The sequence below is a fragment of the Lates calcarifer genome, unplaced genomic scaffold (assembly GCF_001640805.2).
Source record: "Lates calcarifer isolate ASB-BC8 unplaced genomic scaffold, TLL_Latcal_v3 _unitig_1243_quiver_1345, whole genome shotgun sequence".
In the NCBI taxonomy this organism is placed as follows: Eukaryota; Metazoa; Chordata; class Actinopteri; family Centropomidae; genus Lates; species Lates calcarifer.
In genome coordinates this window covers 1-19,792 of record NW_026115389.1, presented here as the reverse complement: position 1 = coordinate 19,792, position 19,792 = coordinate 1, and the positions used below count along the sequence as shown (strand labels likewise).

General features: G+C 40.0%; 2 protein-coding genes, 1 long non-coding RNA gene and 2 other non-coding genes across 5 annotated transcripts; 4 read left to right on the top strand and 1 right to left on the bottom strand.

Moving 5' to 3' along the window:
- Positions 1 to 4,948: 4,948 nt before the first annotated feature.
- Positions 4,949 to 8,475, top strand: LOC108887522 (60S ribosomal protein L10). The gene is made up of 6 exons (XM_018682988.2): positions 4,949 to 5,100; positions 5,950 to 6,008; positions 6,658 to 6,765; positions 7,392 to 7,530; positions 7,793 to 7,955; positions 8,277 to 8,475. The coding sequence occupies exons 1-6, from the start codon at positions 5,078 to 5,080 to the stop codon at positions 8,430 to 8,432; spliced, it is 648 nt and encodes a 215-aa protein (XP_018538504.1). The 5' UTR covers positions 4,949 to 5,077; the 3' UTR covers positions 8,433 to 8,475.
- On the top strand, positions 6,216 to 6,348 carry LOC127139327 (small nucleolar RNA SNORA70). Its single transcript, XR_007809507.1, has one exon. It is a non-coding gene; the product is annotated as a small nucleolar RNA SNORA70 (small nucleolar RNA).
- Positions 8,020 to 8,152, top strand: LOC127139326 (small nucleolar RNA SNORA70). The gene has a single exon (XR_007809506.1). It is a non-coding gene; the product is annotated as a small nucleolar RNA SNORA70 (small nucleolar RNA).
- Positions 8,476 to 10,152: 1,677 nt separating the features above from the next.
- On the top strand, positions 10,153 to 18,769 carry LOC108887523 (deoxyribonuclease gamma). The gene is made up of 12 exons (XM_018682989.2): positions 10,153 to 10,245; positions 11,090 to 11,173; positions 11,373 to 11,528; positions 13,070 to 13,209; positions 14,813 to 14,990; positions 16,044 to 16,132; positions 16,296 to 16,385; positions 16,512 to 16,624; positions 16,736 to 16,848; positions 16,947 to 17,104; positions 17,801 to 17,897; positions 18,055 to 18,769. The coding sequence occupies exons 5-12, from the start codon at positions 14,841 to 14,843 to the stop codon at positions 18,241 to 18,243; spliced, it is 999 nt and encodes a 332-aa protein (XP_018538505.1). The 5' UTR covers positions 10,153 to 10,245; positions 11,090 to 11,173; positions 11,373 to 11,528; positions 13,070 to 13,209; positions 14,813 to 14,840; the 3' UTR covers positions 18,244 to 18,769.
- Positions 18,770 to 19,155: 386 nt separating this feature from the next.
- LOC108887521 (uncharacterized) lies at positions 19,156 to 19,573 on the bottom strand. Its single transcript, XR_001961652.2, has 2 exons — positions 19,466 to 19,573; positions 19,156 to 19,223 (listed from the first exon to the last, which is right to left on the bottom strand). It is a non-coding gene; the product is annotated as an uncharacterized LOC108887521 (long non-coding RNA).
- Between the last annotated feature and the right edge of the window lie 219 nt (positions 19,574 to 19,792).

The following is a 19,792-nucleotide window of genomic DNA, read 5'->3' as shown; positions in this document are numbered from 1 at the left end:
CAGCGTGGCTAATTAATGTGTTTTAAATCATTTTGGACAATGATGGAGCTCTATAGCACAATGGAATAAGATATCAGGCTGGTTTTGCTCTTTTCTTTAAATTTGAAAGTCCCCAAAAATAGGGATTTGAGACTTGGCTTAGTTCACACAGATCTCCCCATAGACCTGACCCTTGACTTGAGACTTGAAAGCAAAAACATTCAAGTCTCAAGTTTTGACATGACAAACTCCTGAAATAATTAAATTAAATCATAAAGTTAAATGAGACCGTGACAGGCAGGGAATCATGGTGCTCGGCAAAACAACTTTGAAATGAGAACACACACACAATGCTCTGGTCCTGTCAGAGCTGTGTGGTATGGTAACTAGGAAGCTGGACTGTTTAGAGTGGAGAAATGTAAACAGAGACTAAACCTGGCCAGAGCCTTTTGCACAATTACATAAATACTTGATGAGGAAGCCCCTTTCATTGGGGAGTGTTGTTGCCATGGTATGTGTCAAAGTAACATCCAGATGAATGACATGACCCAAGGATCCCCAGCAGAACTGTAGTGTCTGAAAGTTCATATATGTTTTTATCCTCTGGGAAAGTCCAAAGCTTCACATTTCTATTTCTATTTGTTGGGGTCATGTTTAAGTTAATGGTTGTGAACATAAAGATGTAAGTGTTAGGGAGAGGGGCTTTTTCTTCCCTTTTCTCTGTTTCTTGGAACATGAGGAGGAACAAGTACCCTATATATACTGATGTTTAGAGCTGTTAGAGAGAGAGATCAATATTGGCTCGGATCCTCTCACAAGCTGCCGCGGTGCTTGTCTTGATGCTGAACTTCTTTGTAATAAACCTTTATATACAAGTAAGACGGTGTCAGCGGAGATCTTCTCATCATCTTCACATCAACATCACCATCAAATATACTACAGAATATTGTACTATAACAAAATGATCAATATTATTCACTTCACCTGTCAGTGGTTTAATGTTGTGGGTGATCAGTGTATATACTGTATATATTGGTAAACAGAGACTCCTTCTTCTTCTTCCATTTTTGTTTTTCAGTTCCTTTTCCTCTTGTTTTTCTCTGCCACAATAAGATGTAAAAGTTGAATATCTTTATGTGTAAGCAAGTCTGTGTGCTAGCACTGTGGTATAATTTACCTGGTAACATGTTTCTCAAGCCTTCCTGCTCAGACAAGGCTGGGTGGGGTGTATCATGTAATACATTGTGAATATTTGTACTAGTTATAAATTGATTTATTAAATAGCTCACAGGCCTGCAGCTTGACACTATCTGAAATGTGCGTCTATAGTATTTTATAACCCCGCCCATCTGTCAGGTCTGAAGTCATTGTTTTATTCTCTGTCTCTTGTTATCCATTCTTCAGAATAAGAAGAACACAAAATGTGCTATAGCTCTTGTGAGATGACCTCGACCCTCACATGTGAACTTGATTACACTTGACTGTACTCAGTACACACACAGGCGCTGCCTGAAAATACTCGCACAGACAACACTTCCGTTTTCAAAGTAACACACAGGGTGTTAACTACCACACCCTCATACATCAGTCACACTGGTCAGGGGGTAGTGTGTGTGTGTGTGTGTGTGTGTGTGTGTCTGTGTGTGTGTGTGTGTGTGTGTGTGTGTGTGTGTGTGTGTGTGTGTGTGTGTGTGTGTGTGTGTGTGAGGGTGTGGTTGGCAGTATGAGCAATTCAGTGTTAATAATATGTTTCTGTACTGAGGTTGTCAAGACAGTAGAAAGTGAAAAAGAGGAAATTTCACAGAAGTAATTGTTTTAATCATCAGGATCATCACCAAGTGTGTTTTATCTTCTCAGTCCTTCATGTGCTGTACACATCTAGTATTGTTACACATTCATCTGCGTACATATCAAGCATTTAGTTGATGGTCTTACCCAGGGGGACTACAGTGAATAATGGATATATTAACCTACAGGTTTAGCGTCTCTGTCATAACCCTCCAGAAAAACAAAGTTGTTGTTTTCACACAGTTTTTATATGAATTTCATATGAACAACAAAATGCAAGATATAATTTGTTAATAAGTGAACATTAAAGGTGTGGTAGGAGAATGTTATTTACTTTTGGACAGAGTCAGCTTAGTTGGTTAATGTTTCTAGTATTTTTGCTAGGGTAAGATATCAGCTTCTGGCTCTAGCTTCATTTTAGTGTATATCTAACTTTTGGTAAGAAATTAAAAAGTATTTCCCAAAGTTTTAAACATTTTTTGAATCACTGTCTTTAAAGTTCCTTCATGTTAATAAAACAAGCAATCCCCTTTATAGTTATACACAGAAGTGCCTTATTTTGAGGCTTGGATCTAAATGGAAAATTTCATCCTGCTTTTAAGACTAGTCTGAAAAAGTAGTAGGCTATTTCTGTTGTAATGTGTGTGTTAGTGTGTGTGTGTGTGTTAGTGTCTACGTGTGGGTGTGTGTGTGTGTGTGTGTGTGTGTGTGTGTGTGCATGCATGTCTGTCATTGGTCACCAGAAACAGGCACATACTGTAGGACCATTTTTGGTCCTTGCTTTCTTTCCATCGTCACACCATCATCTTTGCCCTTCAGTGAGGTTTAGCTCAGACAGAGAAGAAGTCAGGGGAGATTCAGACAAAACAGAAGGACTAGACAAGATAGAGTGGGGACTCAGTGCTGATAAGCGACCTTGAACATGAGGCTTCACAGGGATCCCAGTCAAAGTTCAGTGGCTTTCCTGACTGTGATATCCGCTTTGTGTTTGAGTCACTCAGTTAGGAGTAGCAGTGTATTGCCACTTCCTAATCCAGGCTGTGTGCAGAAGGATATCACTTCTTCACTTGCAGACTCCACTGTTTTATTCATTCAGCTCCATTTCCAGCAGTCTATACCTGATGTGGATGGCGAATTTACAATTGACAATTCTTACACAAACTAAATTAGTGTGAGGACACCAAACATGATGTCTGGACTGAATAACCTTAACACTGTCCCTCAGAGGCCTGATGATGTTTAACTATTCCTGTTATGTTGAGTGATGCTGGACCAGGTCTCAGATTGAACAGAGTCAGAGAGAGGTTAGGATTCCTCACATTCCCCAGTGAGAGAACAACATTTGTTCTGCATTAACAAGAGTTTAGATATGAGCTCATTGTTCCTTTTTAAGAATTAGCAAAGTAGGGCGCAGAGTATCAAGCATTTTATATACGGTACAATAATGCCCCCTAATGGCCATTTTGTAGAGTGCATTAGGGTCTTAGAAGATTTCTACCAATATGATGTGGATGAAGGACAGTTAATGTAAGCCTTGTTCACAGAATACAATTTGATATATTGCAGAGAGAGCACAAAATCACCAGTGTAATCAATTATATTAATAGCACCAGTATTCAATTTAGGTGAGTTTATACCAGGGCTGTGGTGTTGTGCGTGTTGGCTCACTAGACTGGCTTACTAAGACACTTACAGTGGTGAAAGGGGTATTCACGCAAAAGTAGCAAAACCACAGTATTGAAAGCTGAATCAAGAATCAACTTTGAATTCAGAGGTTCTCATCATACAGAGTGAGCGATATACTGTTATTATTATACCAATGGATCAATAGTATTATTGCATTAACATGTAAGCAGTTTTTCCATGTTGTAAGTAGTCAGTCTTTAGCTGATTTTAATTGTTTTACACTGCTTGGTAGTTTATTCAAAATCAGTGTTTCATATTTTATAAACTGCTCATGTGTTTTGTATGTAACATTTTAATCTGCAAACTAACAGTAACTATAGTTTTCAAATGTAGCATAAAATGAAAGAACTCAAGTAAAGTACCTCAAAATGTTACATTTTGTCATGTCATAGTAAGAATAGTGCAGGTATAAATAATAGAATGAATGATGCCTGAGTTCCATGTAGGTGCTTCATGTTTAGGGTCCTGTTACTGTGCATGCTAGCTCACTGTCACACTGTGGTAGGACTATGACACATAAAATGGAATGATTTTTAATGTTATTTGTCAAAATGTCTGCTGTGAAAAAGACCTACAACACACCACAAAAATACTCAATTACAAGGTAAAATAAGCATTAAGTACAAAAGTACTGCCATCAAATTTAAAATATAGGTAACATATTGTTTTATTATTGGATCAATAGGCCCATTATCAATGCTTTAAAATTTAAGCAGTATTTCCATGTTGAGGTTGATCAAAGTAAATCTAATTGAATGATGACATTTTATATGAAGACTCTTCATCTAAAAAACAACTAACTATACGTATAGTTGTTAAATGGGTACAGTAGAGGAAACACTACGATGTTTCTAATGTTTCATATTTTTCTACTGTAACCTAAAATGTAGCAGGGTAGAGATACCAAGTGACATACATGTACTTAGCCTGCTGCCTATCACTGGAAGCTTGAGATGGGGCAATAGTAAACATTAATGTTGGTAATTACACAGCTGCTGTGACATCTCCAAAGGTCTACAATGAAAAGGAGATGGAGAAAATTCTATCTGTACTGATAGGCCTCTCTCACTGAGGACATTTTGACATGTCTCTGCAGGATTTAAATGTTATTAATATCAACAGTTGGACCTAAAGTGGTTAAATACACGTTTCACAGATTTTTGGAGCTTGTTTAAACATGAAATCATGGAGCCATTACAATGTTTCTACTGTAACATGAAAGGTAGCTGTCACTCTGCATTTTATTTCTGCTGTCGCGCATCACCGTTTAAAACTACACTTCCCAGCATTCACTTCACCCGTGTGAAACGCAATCAATTTTTTTTACAACGATACGTTTAAATATTTTTTATTAAATTTGACCCTTTTATATCTCAACAAATGCATGCTGAAGCAAAAATAATGTGATAATAAATGTAAGATATATTTTCCTCAGACAACTCTCGTCCATATGACGAAGCGGAAGTCGCCTCATCTTCCTTTCCTCCATTAGGTGAGTGCGTGGTGGGAGCGCGTTTTCTTCGGCTCTCCAGAAAATAGACAGATTTAAAGTCAGTTTTTCGAAATTTTAGCGCCGATTTATTAAAATAACACATTTTTATTGATTTTTCTACAGATCACAACCATGGGCCGCCGACCAGCCCGCTGGTAAGACCTCAGTTAGATGGTTTTAGAACAGGCCAGATCAGTCCAGGTCAGAGGAAAATGGCAGCGGCTGCGGTCCGCACCATGTGCACAGAGCCAGTATGCCGGCAGCCTCTCTGACAGATGGGCTGCTAACTGTCGCATTAAAAACGACGCTCTTTATTTTAGCTGCCAGTGTTAGCTGCAGTGAATATCTGTCTTTATCCAGACTGTCATAATGTCATGTCATTCATGCAAAGCGCTAACTTGTTGAGCTAACGGTAACTAGCATAATGCTAGCGCTAGCTTACCCAGTCTCACCTTTTCTCTGTAGATATACCTCATATCGTTTTCTATTGAGCTCTGTATGTTATTCCCAGCTTTGTTTTTGCACGTTACTCGATATTCTAAGTTTTCTGACTGTCAGTAAATCCCCCAGGAAGGTCAAAACCTACCAATGAGTGTTGCCTGTGTGTGAAAGCCTGATATCTTATTCTTCTGTGTCATGAAAACCATCAAACACATCAGTGATCCACATTGTTGCACTTGTTGACCTGTTCCTTCATCATCATGAACACACACACACACTATAGATTATTTTGAGCCAGTCCTATACACACTGTCCTACTGCCTCAGATACTCATTAGAGTACCAGTCAGTCTTACTGTAGAAATAGTCCTGAGAAAATGTACCATTTCCCAGTGTTTGGCTAAAATGTTTTCAAAACTGCAGCATCCAGGCTTTGGGATTTTTAATGTGGTTTGTTGACCGTAAGAAACAATCCTAATCCTTCAGAGAGCATTATAGCAGCAGCAAATGTGAGTCAGTGGTTTGTGTAGGTAAATGGTTCAATTTAACTCTTTGTCCCCACAGCTACCGTTACTGCAAGAACAAGCCCTACCCCAAGTCCCGCTTCTGCAGGGGTGTGCCTGGTAAGCTCTCAGCTCTTTCCTCAACATCAGTGTTGTCTTAAAAATGTAGGAAGTCAGGTAGAGTGGTCAGTGCAGCTAGTTTTGCAGTTAAGTTACTAGATGTAGTAATCTTTCAAAGTCTTGTCTGTTTGAAATTGTAGCTGCCAGATTTCGTTACAGCGCTGGTTTGACTTCAGAGTGATTCACAGTGGTCTGCTATTGATAATCCTGCAGCTTATTAAGCCGACCAGTTCTGCTCCAGTGCGGTTCTGGTGTGCAAAGGCTGCAGACAGTGACTCTTTGGTTGTGTATGTCCTCAGCTGGGAGGTGCTGAGTGCTTTAAGGGACCACTGAGACAAAATGATAATGTTGGCCCATCCAGTGATAATCAGTAATCCACTGCCATCTCTCTCTGTGTGCTACTGATCACACTGATATCAGTGTCTCAGATCTAAATAATGTTGTAGTAGACCTTAAACACTCTTAAATGTTTCTGTGATGGCATGATTTTAGAACTTTTACACAGGTAGTTTTGTATTATGTAATTAGTATGTTTGCCATTTCCTGAAGGAGTATCCATCAGTGTTTAATTTTTTGTGGTTAATTTTTCCCCCTGTTCTCTCCTCTTTCCTCTTGCCTCTTTCAATTTCCTCCTTTTTCTTGTATGTAGATCCCAAGATCAGGATCTTTGACCTGGGCAGGAAGAAGGCTAAGGTAGATGAGTTCCCCCTGTGTGGCCACATGGTCTCTGATGAGTACGAGCAGCTGTCTTCAGAAGGTGAGAAATCAAGGAACCACTGTGACACTCACTGTGTGCAGTACCATTTCAAAATGTGCAATATCTGTATTTAGTTCAATCTGTTTCTTTGTATATAGTGCTGTGTATATTGTTCTTTTGTTTATATTTTTATTACATTGTCCTGTTTATACTGTTATGTTCATATTTTTATAATCTTTCTTATATCTTGTCTGGTATTTTACTACTATTTATTCCTTTTTCTAACTTTTTCAATCCCTGCTGCTGCTATAACAATGTAAATTTCCCTGCTGTGGGACTAATAAAGGATTATCTTATCTTAAACACAGAGATGCTCATCTGACCTGTAACCTGTTATGGAGGAGTTTTATTTTTCTGGTGGGAAACACTTAGTCCTGAATTAGTCAAATTTGTTTGCCACTACAAGTTTTTGGAGAGAGTTTTTGCATTTGTTGTTACAGCAGGGTGTATTACAGTTGTCAAACACGCTGTAGTGATAAATTTGAATGAATACAGACACCTGTGAATATACTTACGCTAACACTCTTGAAAGAAATAATCTAATAAAACAGCAGCACATAAACGGGTATATATAAAAATGAATCATCCATTAATTGTTCTTAAAATGCTGTCCATGTCCTGTTCAGCTCTGGAGGCTGCCCGTATCTGTGCTAACAAGTACATGGTGAAGACCTGCGGTAAGGATGGTTTCCACATCCGTATGCGCCTGCATCCCTTCCATGTCATCCGTATCAACAAAATGTTATCCTGCGCTGGAGCTGATAGGTGAGAACCTGTCTATGTGTAGATGGTGGCTTTGGGATCTGATGGACACAAATGATCATGGGTATCCATGATCATTTAGTTTGACTGTGAGCTGTCAAAAGAAAGCAATGTGATTTAGAGTTGCTTTGTGTTTAAAAATAAGTACTTTGCTGTTGAATAAGTTTCTGTAGTGTTTTGTGTTCCTTAAGCTTTTTCAGATGATCATCTTACATGTTCTTCATTGGGTAATTTTGTACTCTTATCTCCTCCTTCTGGTTGTCAGGCTCCAGACTGGAATGCGCGGTGCTTTTGGTAAGCCCCAGGGCACCGTGGCCCGTGTGCACATTGGTCAGGTGATCATGTCTGTGCGTACCAAGGCCCAGAACAAGGAGCACGTGGTCGAGGCTCTGCGCAGAGCCAAGTTCAAGTTCCCTGGACGCCAGAAGGTAAAGGACCACGTCATCTGTTTGTGTCATGAAATACATGCAAGGTCACTGTGATAGCACAGCTCTGCAGCTTATTAAGCCGACCAGTTCTGCTCCAGTGCGGTTCTGGTGTGCAAAGGCTGCAGACAGTGACTCTTTGGTTGTGTATGTCCTCAGCTGGGAGGTGCTGAGTGCTTTAAGGGACCACTGAGACAAAATGCATATACTGGGCCTTTCACAGGCCTTTACTCTAAAGTTTATTCAGCCATTTGCAGTTGTTTGTTGTTGTTTTTTTTTTTCTTAAATGCCTGAGTTGACTTCTGTCATTGGTCCCACCTTCAGATCCATATCTCCAAGAAGTATGGCTTCACCAAGTTCAATGCCTGCGACTTCGATGACATGATGGCTGAGAAGCGTCTGATCCCAGATGGCTGCGGGGTGAAGTACATCCCCAGCAGAGGCCCTCTGACCCGCTGGAAGGCCCTTCATGCTCTGTAGGCTTTGTAACAGACAACCAATAAAAGTGGGTTTGATTACAAAAGTGATGGCTTTGATTTTGATTTTATTTCACAGAAGTCCTACATTAGGCTGCTTACTCAGGCTTGGTCTATGGTACAGGTAATGTTAACTGGTAGGGATTCATGAATTTGTGTCTGAACAGTTTTATAATGTAGTATTTCTGCTGGTAGAGCCCTGGTAAGGGCATAAAATTAGGTAGAAAATCTTCACTTAAATGATGGCATCCTTTTCTTACTTAAGTATCTCGTGAGAAATACATGTCAGGTGTGAGGAGAGATTTTGATCAAATTCAGAAAATGGGTTTTAGTTGGGGAAAACGACCATGGTGAAAAACATCTGAACTCATGTCAGTCACAGCACTGCAGCAACAAACTACAGAGGAGGCAAGTTTATGTTTACCTTTACCATATATTAAAAGATGGGACCTTGTACAGAGGTGAAATCTTAAAATCAAAATGTTATTGCTCAAAATACCTGGTTATTAACACATAATGGACACTGAAAGAGAAAAGGTTAAAGTCGTGGCCCATGAGTTAAATAACCCCTCAGAAATGATTCTGGTTTGTTTTTACCACATTGTTTTACTGCAGTTAAATATCTGAAATATTTAAACTGAAAACAAATGTCATGGTATGACATGATATGCATCTCTTTGTCTAATGTCCAGCTGTTTCTTAAGTTAGCCTATAAAGGCTTGAGAGGCTGTCTCTGAACTCTGCTGAACAGGACTGCTCCAAACTCATGATGACGGCTGAGCTGACCAATGGGATTGCAGGTGTGGTGGGCTGTGTGGCATCTGGACACTTTGATTTCACCACTGTCAGCTTGAGACCAGGAGTCATGACTATGGTGGTGTGTTTACTACTCTTTGCATTCTGTGTGTTGTACACCGTTTTCTTCCTTGAGGTGAGTATCTCTGTGTCTGTGTGTGTTATATGGTTGCTTGTCTGTTGACTTTAATCTCTATTTCAGCATAAGCCTGGTATTCATTCATAAATTGGTATGAAACATGATCCTGAGACTGAAAATAGCTGACAGCTACAGGTGGATGTACCAGTGTATTTTCATTAAGTAGATGGTGTCAGAGGCTGAATCTGGATCCAGGGCTGGCAGTTTGAGACCTCGGCTCCTCTTCTGCTACAAGAATACAAAATTGTGTAACTGTACAAAATATGCTGCCGTCGGAAGTTTTCTCTGAGCTGCTGCCAGTTCTTAATAGCACCAATACATTCAATCATTTTCTTGAGGACCAGCATGTTTTGTAACTGAAGAGATGCACTGTGAGTTTGGACAGTTTAATAGCATATACATGTAAACAATGGTTTTTCTAAAGAAATGCAAGATTTGATCATTTTGGATGGTTCAACAAAACATTTCAACTGTAGCTCATAACACTGGGTCACTGACATATTATTTACATGATGATGTGATCAGTAGTTTTAACCTTTACATTGTGGTATTAGCTATTTCCAAACATGTAATGGGTAGACACAGTATGATGAACATCCTCTGGCTGCAGATCTGCATGTAGATAACCTGTATAGCAGAGGTAAGACAGTATCAGGACATTACAAAACTCTGAATGGATAAAGAAAGACTATATGACACTAAAAAGATTACACTGCAGCTGTTATACTGTTATACAAAGACAGTGTCTGACCACAGCACACAGGTAGTGAACATTGTGGTGCTGTGGGTGGCAGGAATCCTGTATGGTGCTGCTGTTTCTGGAGCTAAGAACATCCTGGTCTCATTTCAGCTGATGGAGCCTCTCCACTGGAGTGTGGCACAGGTGAGGAAATAGTCAAATTATCTGAGGAGAGGGAAGATGCAATATTGTTTTAAAAAGTGGATAGTGACACACACTATCAGCCTGTCCTGGTCGGCATTTGTAGTGTTCCACTCATTTCTACACATGAAGAGTGACAGAAATAGTTGTGTAACAAATGACAAAAGACTGTACTGCTCAGTTTTGACCAGTCTCTCACAAGTGTCAAGCTTTAAAAGAGAGCAATACTAAATTGCGGAAGTATTCTACATACTGAAGACATGAGAATTTTTTGAGCCCAATAAAAAGCATTTAGGCATTTAGGCCTCATGACTTCTGTCACCACCACGTACATGTTCTACATTGGTAAAACCATGGCACTTATTGGTTTCTATTGATTAGATATGATCAAAACTAAATCCAAACATGTAGGTACAGAGAGCCAAAGGCCCCCCCTTCCCCAAACAGCTGCAGCACAGTACCTCATGATGTGACATAATGTTTCTAAATAGACAATAGATTAGATTGAGCCTCAGGGAATCCAGCATTGAGGATATGACTTGAACCACCTTAGCCCTGAGAGTCCAGTCCAGTTTCACAGCCAGTCAAGTAATGCTGTATTTGACCACAGCTAAAAGGAGAATGAATAACTGGACTGACATTCATCAGGTGCAGACATACGTGGCTCGAAATGAATGTTCATGTTGCTCAGTTTCTGCTGGATGTGTAGATAAGCCACTGTTTGCATTCTGCCTTTCAGTGTTCTTTTCACAGTAACTTAGTTGTTAGTTGCATTATAACTTATTATTATTTTTCAGAGTGTATATGTACTCTATATGCCATAACACTTACAGTTTATTCTCCTCAGCCCGTTCTCTGATGTTGTTCTCCCTGATGCCCACACCAATCATCTGATCTCTTTTGTCCCAACAAGTGCGTGGCTCCTCATATGGTAAACCCCTCTTTATTATTAGTCAGTACACACACACTCTGCATATGTGCTCTACCGGTGGTTCCCAAACTGATATCTAACATGGCTCCTTGAATGTGCCATGTCTGCTCCCTACCTGTAATCACATTCAGTATTTGTCCAGTGGAGCTCTGACGATCAGAAGTACAGTAAGTGTCATCTGGATCACTCTCTCCTGCAGGTACTGTCCTCACGTCACTGCAGCTGTCTCTGAAAGTTTCCAGTGCTGGCTACAGCTGCTTTACATCAAGATTTACCTGCACACTTTGAGCTGGTTTCCTGGGCTCGTCTTCATCATTTCTAGAATCATGACCACTGTGGCAAATATACCCATAAGGTACAAACAATATTTATCTGTCAATACCAAAATTTACATTAGATTAATTAGAGCAGCAATTCTTATACACACACTGTAGAATCTATGACTTTAGTGTGACATTAAAGAACAGCTTAGTGTCTTGTGTCTTGTCCATGCCCATCTACCTTTGCAGAATACTTGATAGTGGACTGGCTGTAAGGTGCAGCTACCAGCAGGTTCATGAAGAGGAGGAAACTGATGAAGATGACCTCTTACCCCTAATGAATGTCTGTAGTGCTGATGTTGATCATTTTGTTAAATAGTTCAAAGTGTCAACTATAACAATCAAAAGAGCAGAGAGGGCGCACTGTGCTCACAAGGGGGCTGAACATCAACTCATGCACACATGCACAGAAAGTCTTGTAAAATGCTAAGACAAACAAACAAAACAAAAATGGCCAGGGGAGGGCAGGCAGATGCTCCTGTCACTTGGTGGCGCCAGCTGCTGTCTTTCACCACACAGTCACAGTCACACCACAATAGTTGAGCTTGATGGATGGATGACTCCTGCACCACTGAGTTGACTGGCAGGGAGACACAGTTGGTGGCTGATGGTTTACTTTATGCTGAAGAACCAAAATAAGGACTCTGGTACTTTGATTAAAGATTAAAGAACAACTGCAACAATCAGAATTTCCTATGACAACCTTTCCAGTCTGCTTGGCCTGTCTTTCAGCACCCTCTGTTGGTGCATTTAGAGTATTGTCGCTCTGATTCATCTCATGGGACATTGCTGGACATTTGATTGGTTTTTATGGAAAATTAAATATGTATCCTCTGAGGATCACTTTAACCCTGGTTTTCTGTTTAGGTTCCTGAGGACCAGAACCAGATCAAAAACCAGACTTTATGTTAGCTTGATACTTCATGACTTTTCCTAATTTATTAGAACTGAACACAGTTTTGAATGATGAGATGTTTCAGAAGCCTGTCCAAGAAGATGTCACATTACAACTGTTTGGAGTCTCAGAGACATCTGATTAAATTCCAGGGGTTTTCATATCCTCAGTATCTGTGACTGGTGTTTGTTCATAAGAGTTATGACTGGGAATTAGAGAAAACAAAACAGATGTCAAACAATGGTAATTGAAATATTTGAAGTTTTTTTTCTACTCCATTTCAGCAGGCTTCATTTGCTACATTAATCGACATTACTGCTACACACCTTTTTGTAATAAAAGACTGAGCATGAACTTTGTCTGAATCAGTTCCTCCTGCAATAAAAGGAAGCATATCACATAATCAAGAGATTATGTTTAGAGACACCATCCTGTTTCCTCCAAACAACCCCACCCAATCTAAAAATTCTACCTCCTCCTGCTTTGTCTTCACGCTCCTTTTTCAAAGCTGTACAGTAGGTGGAGAGAAGTGCAAACTTAACTTGAATACAACATCAGTGCAGCCTTGAAGGTTCATTTTGTTTGACATGCCAATAAATGTAATAATTTAATATGCAAAGCCATTGAAGTGAAAGCTGATATTTTGAAGTATTAACTGAGGAAACTCTCTTGTCTGCACAGTGTCTACTGTAGCTTGCAGTCAGACCTCTCATAGACATAGAAGTCCCTCCCACAGGAAACACATGGCCAGGCCAGCTTCAAGTTTCACACAAGAGGAGGAGTAAGAAACAAACAGACGTTCCAAATCCAAGAAGAAGCGGGTAAGTTGTCGCTGCTGCAGTTTGACTTACCTTTATTCTTTTAAGAGCAGCTCAAGGACTCAACTCTTACTGGGGAATGTGACTTGTAACCTGAGATGTGTATATGTTAGTGTATGTGTATATGTAGTATATATATGTAGTGTAGTGTGTGTGTGTATGGCGGAGTATCTATCATACTGACATAACACACATTTCAACAGGTTTGTAGCAGAAATCCTCCACTTGAAAGGGACAATACATATACATATATACATATACAGAGAGCATGGTAACAGTAATTATTATGGTTATGTTGTAAATAGATATATACTGTGTATAGTTAAGTAAACCTGTCATGTGTGCCGCTGGAAAACAGAAGTGTGAATAGCAGCTGTAAAACCCACAGCCCCTGAGTGACGTCATGTTTGTATTACCCCTGACACTGAATGTGAACAGCATTTGAAGCCTCTCCTGACCCTCGATCTGCCACAGGTCCACATGTTCACGCTGATGAGTGGTAGAGATTTTATGCGCGACTGTGTGTGGTATCAATGACTCTCTTGTATGTTTGAGTGTGTCTGTGTGGTGGGCTAATAGAGGAAGTGATAGCAGTGAGTGGCCTTTTTTATGACAGTAGCAGTGAGTGGCCTTTTTTATGACAGCTGCGTTTACCAGAAGATTAAAGATTAAAACATAACCATGAAAATGACATTTAAAGCAGGTCAAAAGAGGTTTTTTCTGACTTCATCAGGTTATTATGCTCAGCCACTGAGACAGAGAGGACTGACCCCTCAGTAAACAGTGGTTAGTTAGTGGTTAAACAGAGGTGAGGCTTACACTATTGGTCGATTGGGTGATCTGTTTCCTTGTTGCAACACCTAGACATCAGACTTGCTAGATAGTTTAAAAGCTATCACAATCACAAGCTAAGTTGATTTTACTGTTAGGTCACAGGTCACTATTGCCGCCTTCGGCCACAAAGAGTGTTGATCTGTCAGATAACAGTGTCATGCTCACCCTGGATGTAAGAATTTGACCCAGTACACCTTGCTGTTGAGTTTTTACTCTTTCAGTTTAAACTTTTCCAGGGTCTCTCACTGAAAAGTCTGTGGACTGAGCAGGAATGCATGAGGATTTGCTTGTGTGGCAGCTGTGCAATGTGGAAACAAACCCAGAAGCTAGAAAACTCACGCAGACACCTGCATAAAGAGCTATTAGGGAAAGTTCATGGTCTCAGAACAGGGAAATCAAAAGTATTTATAGGTGTTCTGAAAAGCTGAATGAAGAATGGAATGAATTTGGGATGCAACGATACCACTTTTTTTCAAATCGATACGATACCGATACTTCAATCTGAGTACTTGCCGATACCGGGTACTTGGTATTGGTGCACACCTAGAATGAATATTGGTGTGTGAATGGAGTGTGTATTGAGTGACAGGTCTGGGGGTCAGGCCTGTAATTCTCCTGAGCTGACTTGTATTTTTGTCTCACATGGCTTATCTGATGGAACACGAGCTCTTGTTTACATTTATGTAATACGTGCAGTCCACATTGTATTTACAGTTACTGCTGCTCCTGCAGTTCTTGTGTTGACACTGGATGTTTCTGTTTTCACCCCCAGAGGTTACTGTTTCTTGCAGCTCTGTGCCATGAGGTCGTCTTTCCTCCTCCTACTCCCCTTCCTCATGAGTGTGAGGGAGGCTAAAGGAGGATCAGACTTCAGAGTCTGTGCCTTCAACCTCCAACACTTTGGGGATTCCAAGGCCAAGAAGACAGAGGTCATGCAGATTCTTACCAGGGTAGGACAAAGACAGATGGATTTGACTGAGATACTTTGATATTTGACCTCTGTCTTAAACATCGGTGGGCGAGTGTTTGTAATTATTTCCTTTTAGATTTCAGCCCTCAAATTACTGTGTAATTACCTGGTGTACAGGGTGTCAATAAAATACTCTCTGTGTATATAAGTAAGTACAAACTTAGATGACTTAAGAGGAGCATCTATTCTGTAAGTACAGGGAACAGTAATGGGACAACTGGTGATATTAACAATAAGACTATTTACACTGTTATTTCTTTCAGATTTTTTATTACAGAAATGAAATATTGCAAAGTAATATTGTTAATTTTGTGTTCACGCTTGTTGCTGAGAAACAAAATATTAGGCTAAGCTAGGGGGAATGTTTTACCTTTATAGCTGTAGTTATGGGTCATGATCAGCTCATGAACAATTCAGGGGCCAAATACAAATTCTTTACTGAGCATTACTGGACAACAGACAAGTCTGTGGTGTGTGGGCTGTATAACAGAGCAGTTCATACTCATCTCTTTTCACTCTGCGTAGTGACAGGCCGTAATAGCTTGTTCACCCCCTTTTTGGATGAAAGGTTTACAAATATAAAACCACTATGGCTTAAAACTTCATAACAGGAGTTAGACCTTGGTCATAGTTTGAGGTGTTTGATCAATTGTTCTACAAACATCTTTTTTACACTGGTTGTCTATGGGGAAGATGCTTTTTGGGCTGCAGGGGATTTTTTTTGTTGCAAGTGAGAGACAGTAAAGAAAAAGCTTTACCAAAGTTGCTTGCAAGCCTGTGTGTGGCTACTGGGACAAACTGGCAGCAAGGTTGTATAGGTACAATCCTCATACCCAAAATGCAACACTCTCTTAGAGCAATTTGTACTTACCCAGTTAGAATTTTATTAGTACCAAAAATGTCATTTGTGAGCTGTTATCACTAAAACGCAAAAAACAGACAGAAATCTGAATCTTCTTTCACTCTCCTCTGTGATTTGTTTCTATGTGTTACAATGCAAATCACCTTGTCACTGCTGTGATTTCTGTTCCAGATCATCACTCGCTGTGATGTGTGTTTGCTTCAGGAAGTGAGAGACAGTAAAGAAAAAGCTTTACCAAAGTTGCTTGCAAGCCTTAACAGGTAACTAATCACTTGCTCACACGCACACACACACACACACACACACACACACACACACACACAACCGTCATTCCTGACTGTTCTTCACACAGAGACACAGCTGACTCAAACAGTAGTACTAACAATGTATCCTCTTCTCTGTCTGTGTCCCTTCAATATTCAGCTATGACAGTAAACATAAGTATGATGCTGTGGCCAGTGAGAGGCTGGGCAGGTCTGAATCATACCAGGAGCAGTATGTGTTTGTTTACAGGTGAGCTGAACTGTGTTTGTGTGTGTGTGTCTACATTTGTGCCACTTTGCAGAATGATGTACAAGAAAGTTATTAAAACTTTAAGGACAGACAGTAATGTGTAGGTTGTACTCTGAATGTGTGCAGGACTGATACAGTGACAGTCACTGGCCAGTATCAGTATCCTGACGATCGACCAGGAGATGTTGATGCTTTCTCCAGAGAGCCTTTTGTTGTCCGCTTCAAAGCCCCAAAGGCAGGTCAGTTCTCCAACACTCAGGTTCCCAATCTAAAAAAAATCGATCCATGGAGCTGTTTAGGCATATAAACACCTGCATTCTTCCTCTCTCCCACCCCATCTATGTATTCAGTTATAAAGGAGTTTGTCCTCATACCTCAGCACACCACTCCAACCAACACCACTAAGGAACTTGATGCACTGTATGATGTTTTGCAACATGTTAAAAAGATGTGGAAAACTGAGGTAAAAGCTTATATTGCTGAATGTTAATGGAAACCAGTTTCAGTTACGATTTTGTCGTCTAACCGTGGGTGTTGTTGTGTATGTGTATATGTGAACAGAATGTGATGCTTCTTGGAGATTTCAACGCTGACTGTGGTTACCTCGCTAAGAAGAACAGGAAGCATGTGCGCCTGATTACAGAGAAGAGCCTTACCTGGCTCATTGAAGATGAAATAGACACCACTGTGCGATCGACCACCTCCTGCACCTATGACAGGTGAACTCACACTCCTTAAGGACTGGTCATTACAGGAAGTTTTTACTACAGTCTATGAGCATTTCAGTATCACACATCTATTGATTAGGTCCCAATGATCTAACTGAAGGATGATGTATCTAGTGCGCTGTCACTGTGGCTGTTAGTTTGTCCCTGTGTGCAATGAGTATGTTGTGCCAAATTTCTATGAGACTAGTGTGGATGGAACCCATAACCACAGTATCAGCAGGCAGTGTAGAGGAGAGAATGAATCAGCTGGCCTGAAAGCTATGCCAATGACAATGAGAGACAAACACAACACAACTTAAACATTACTGCCTGTTCTCTATCTGTCTCAGCAGACAGGTCAGCTCACCTATAAACACATACTGCTCCTGGTATGCCTCTCACCAGTCACAGTGTTCACTGCTGATTGATGAGGATCAGGTTTATAAAATGTTAGAACAATTCTCAGTGAGCTGTTTGGGGAGCTGTCAGTCATAATGCTCGTCCAGGTACCTGCTGCTGAGAGCTTGATCTTGGTGTGACAAGATTGGTGTCATTTACCTGGGCCCAGTGAGCAAAACCTTTAATCCCTGTAACTCTTATGCTGTTTTTAAAATTTGGTGTGACCGGGCCTTAACTCTTGCACATGCCCTCATATGATGAGTACACATCAGTAAAGTTTGGGTCTGTCCATTCTGTGTGTTACAACAGGATCGTTGTGCATGGGGAGAAATTTGCCAGAGAAATTGTGCCTCTTTCAGCCAAACCATTTGACTTCCAAAGGGAATACGGACTCACAGAGGAGCAGGTAACGGGCTGTGTGTGTCTATGTGTGATTGAGAATATGCAGAATATGCAGAAACCCCAAATAAAACCCTCAATCCTGCTCTGTGTAAGCTCTATAATATCCCCTTAGTCTTACTAAATGTGTGCTGAGGTTTGAAAACTGTTTCTTCTGTGGTCAGGCGCTTGAGGTCAGTGACCACTACCCAGTGGAGGTCCTGCTGAAGGTCGTGAACTCCAGGCTCTTCTTTAATGGTGCCACTTCTTTGGCATTGACTGGCACAAAGGAGACAACATCCAAATCAAAGTTCTTGTCTTTGTTTTGTCCTCAGCTACCTCGTGTCCCAAGTCTTGATACTGTAGTTAAATAATAACAATCTCAGGACAGTGTACTTCATGAACTGATGAGAACTTCCCCAATGTGTAGAGTCCAACTCGCCAAATATCACTGATAACACTCCACAGAAACAGCCCTTCATGTTGGCTTCAATGTTGGGGGGAACAAACAGAAAATTACACAACTGATGACCTTGATCTTGATATAATTCACCATATTACAAAAATGTATTTACCTGTGTATCTGCATGGGAGTCCTCAGTAAGATTTAAGTTTAAGAAAAAGTACAGATGCTGCCTGATAGAAAATCTGGTATCCTGTAAAATACATTTAAAGGATTTCAAAGAAAATGTGATAGTGTTGAAAACCAGAAGTATATCTCAGTTCATAGTGAGAATGTTGCACAAATCATTAAGCTGTAGGTAGAAATGTAGTGATTCATGTGTACAGAATTGATGCACTGAAATAAGTAAATGGAGCTGATGAGTTACTGATGTGATGGGACAATTTATCAAGTACCTCCTCTGTAAAATGGTGCTGTAATCTAGGGGTGGGGGTGGTGGTGGGGTTGGTCTATATTTCAACAGACCAGTATTACTGAATACTGATGCCTTATATACAGTAAAAGCAATGCACTTTGTAAATACTCTTGTTGAGATTTTGGTTTGCTTCTCTCATTTCTGCGTGGAAAATACATGGAATTATTTTCCTTGCTCTTTTTTCTCCCTTTTTTCCCTCATAATCTCAGGGTTTAGGACTGAAGATGTCCCAACAAGATCAACTAACTTAAATTTCCGGAGAAAATATTGTCTCTTATTCAGGCCAAGAAATTAAAACAGTGTATGATAATATTTGTGTGACCAAAGCTTGGCTGTTCTTCACATTTCTTGAGCCATTACTCATAATCATAAAGGAACACAACCTTTTTTCTAATCAATCAAATCAGCCAAAGTTAATCAAATGTATTTTATTCAGTGTATCTATACTATTTCCTCCTTTTACGCAGCAACAGGATCTGCAAAAGAACAGATGAAAGATTTGAACTCAGATTTTAACAGATTTTTACTAACAACACAAAATGTTGTGTTAGTTTATCTCCAACAATTGTTCATTTTCTTATTTTGCATAAAATTGAAAAAAACAAACAAACAAACAAAACAAATAAAAGAACAAATACATCCTTACTACATAACATGTGCATTTTAGATTGACAGAGGCTACATGTTAAGAACACTGTGTGGATCTTGAGCTACTTACTCTGACATGTGTAAGCCAGCTCCAGGTACTTGTAAGTACCATCACAGGAGTCGCCCAACACTGAGCTGCTTGCTCTCACAGTGCAGTTGTTTTTCCCATTACACCTGTGGATGCAGACTGACATGAGTAACTGTGTACCGGAGCAGATAAAATATGGCATCTCTTGTAACCTTTTAATGGTTTTGTTGACCAATTCGTAAATAAGAGATTCTTTAAAAAAAAATCTAAAAATATTTTATTTCAGAATTATTGATTATTGGGAAATCTCATCCTTTTATAATTACGCCTACAATACAATAATGAGTTCAATTGAAAGGGAACATGGTC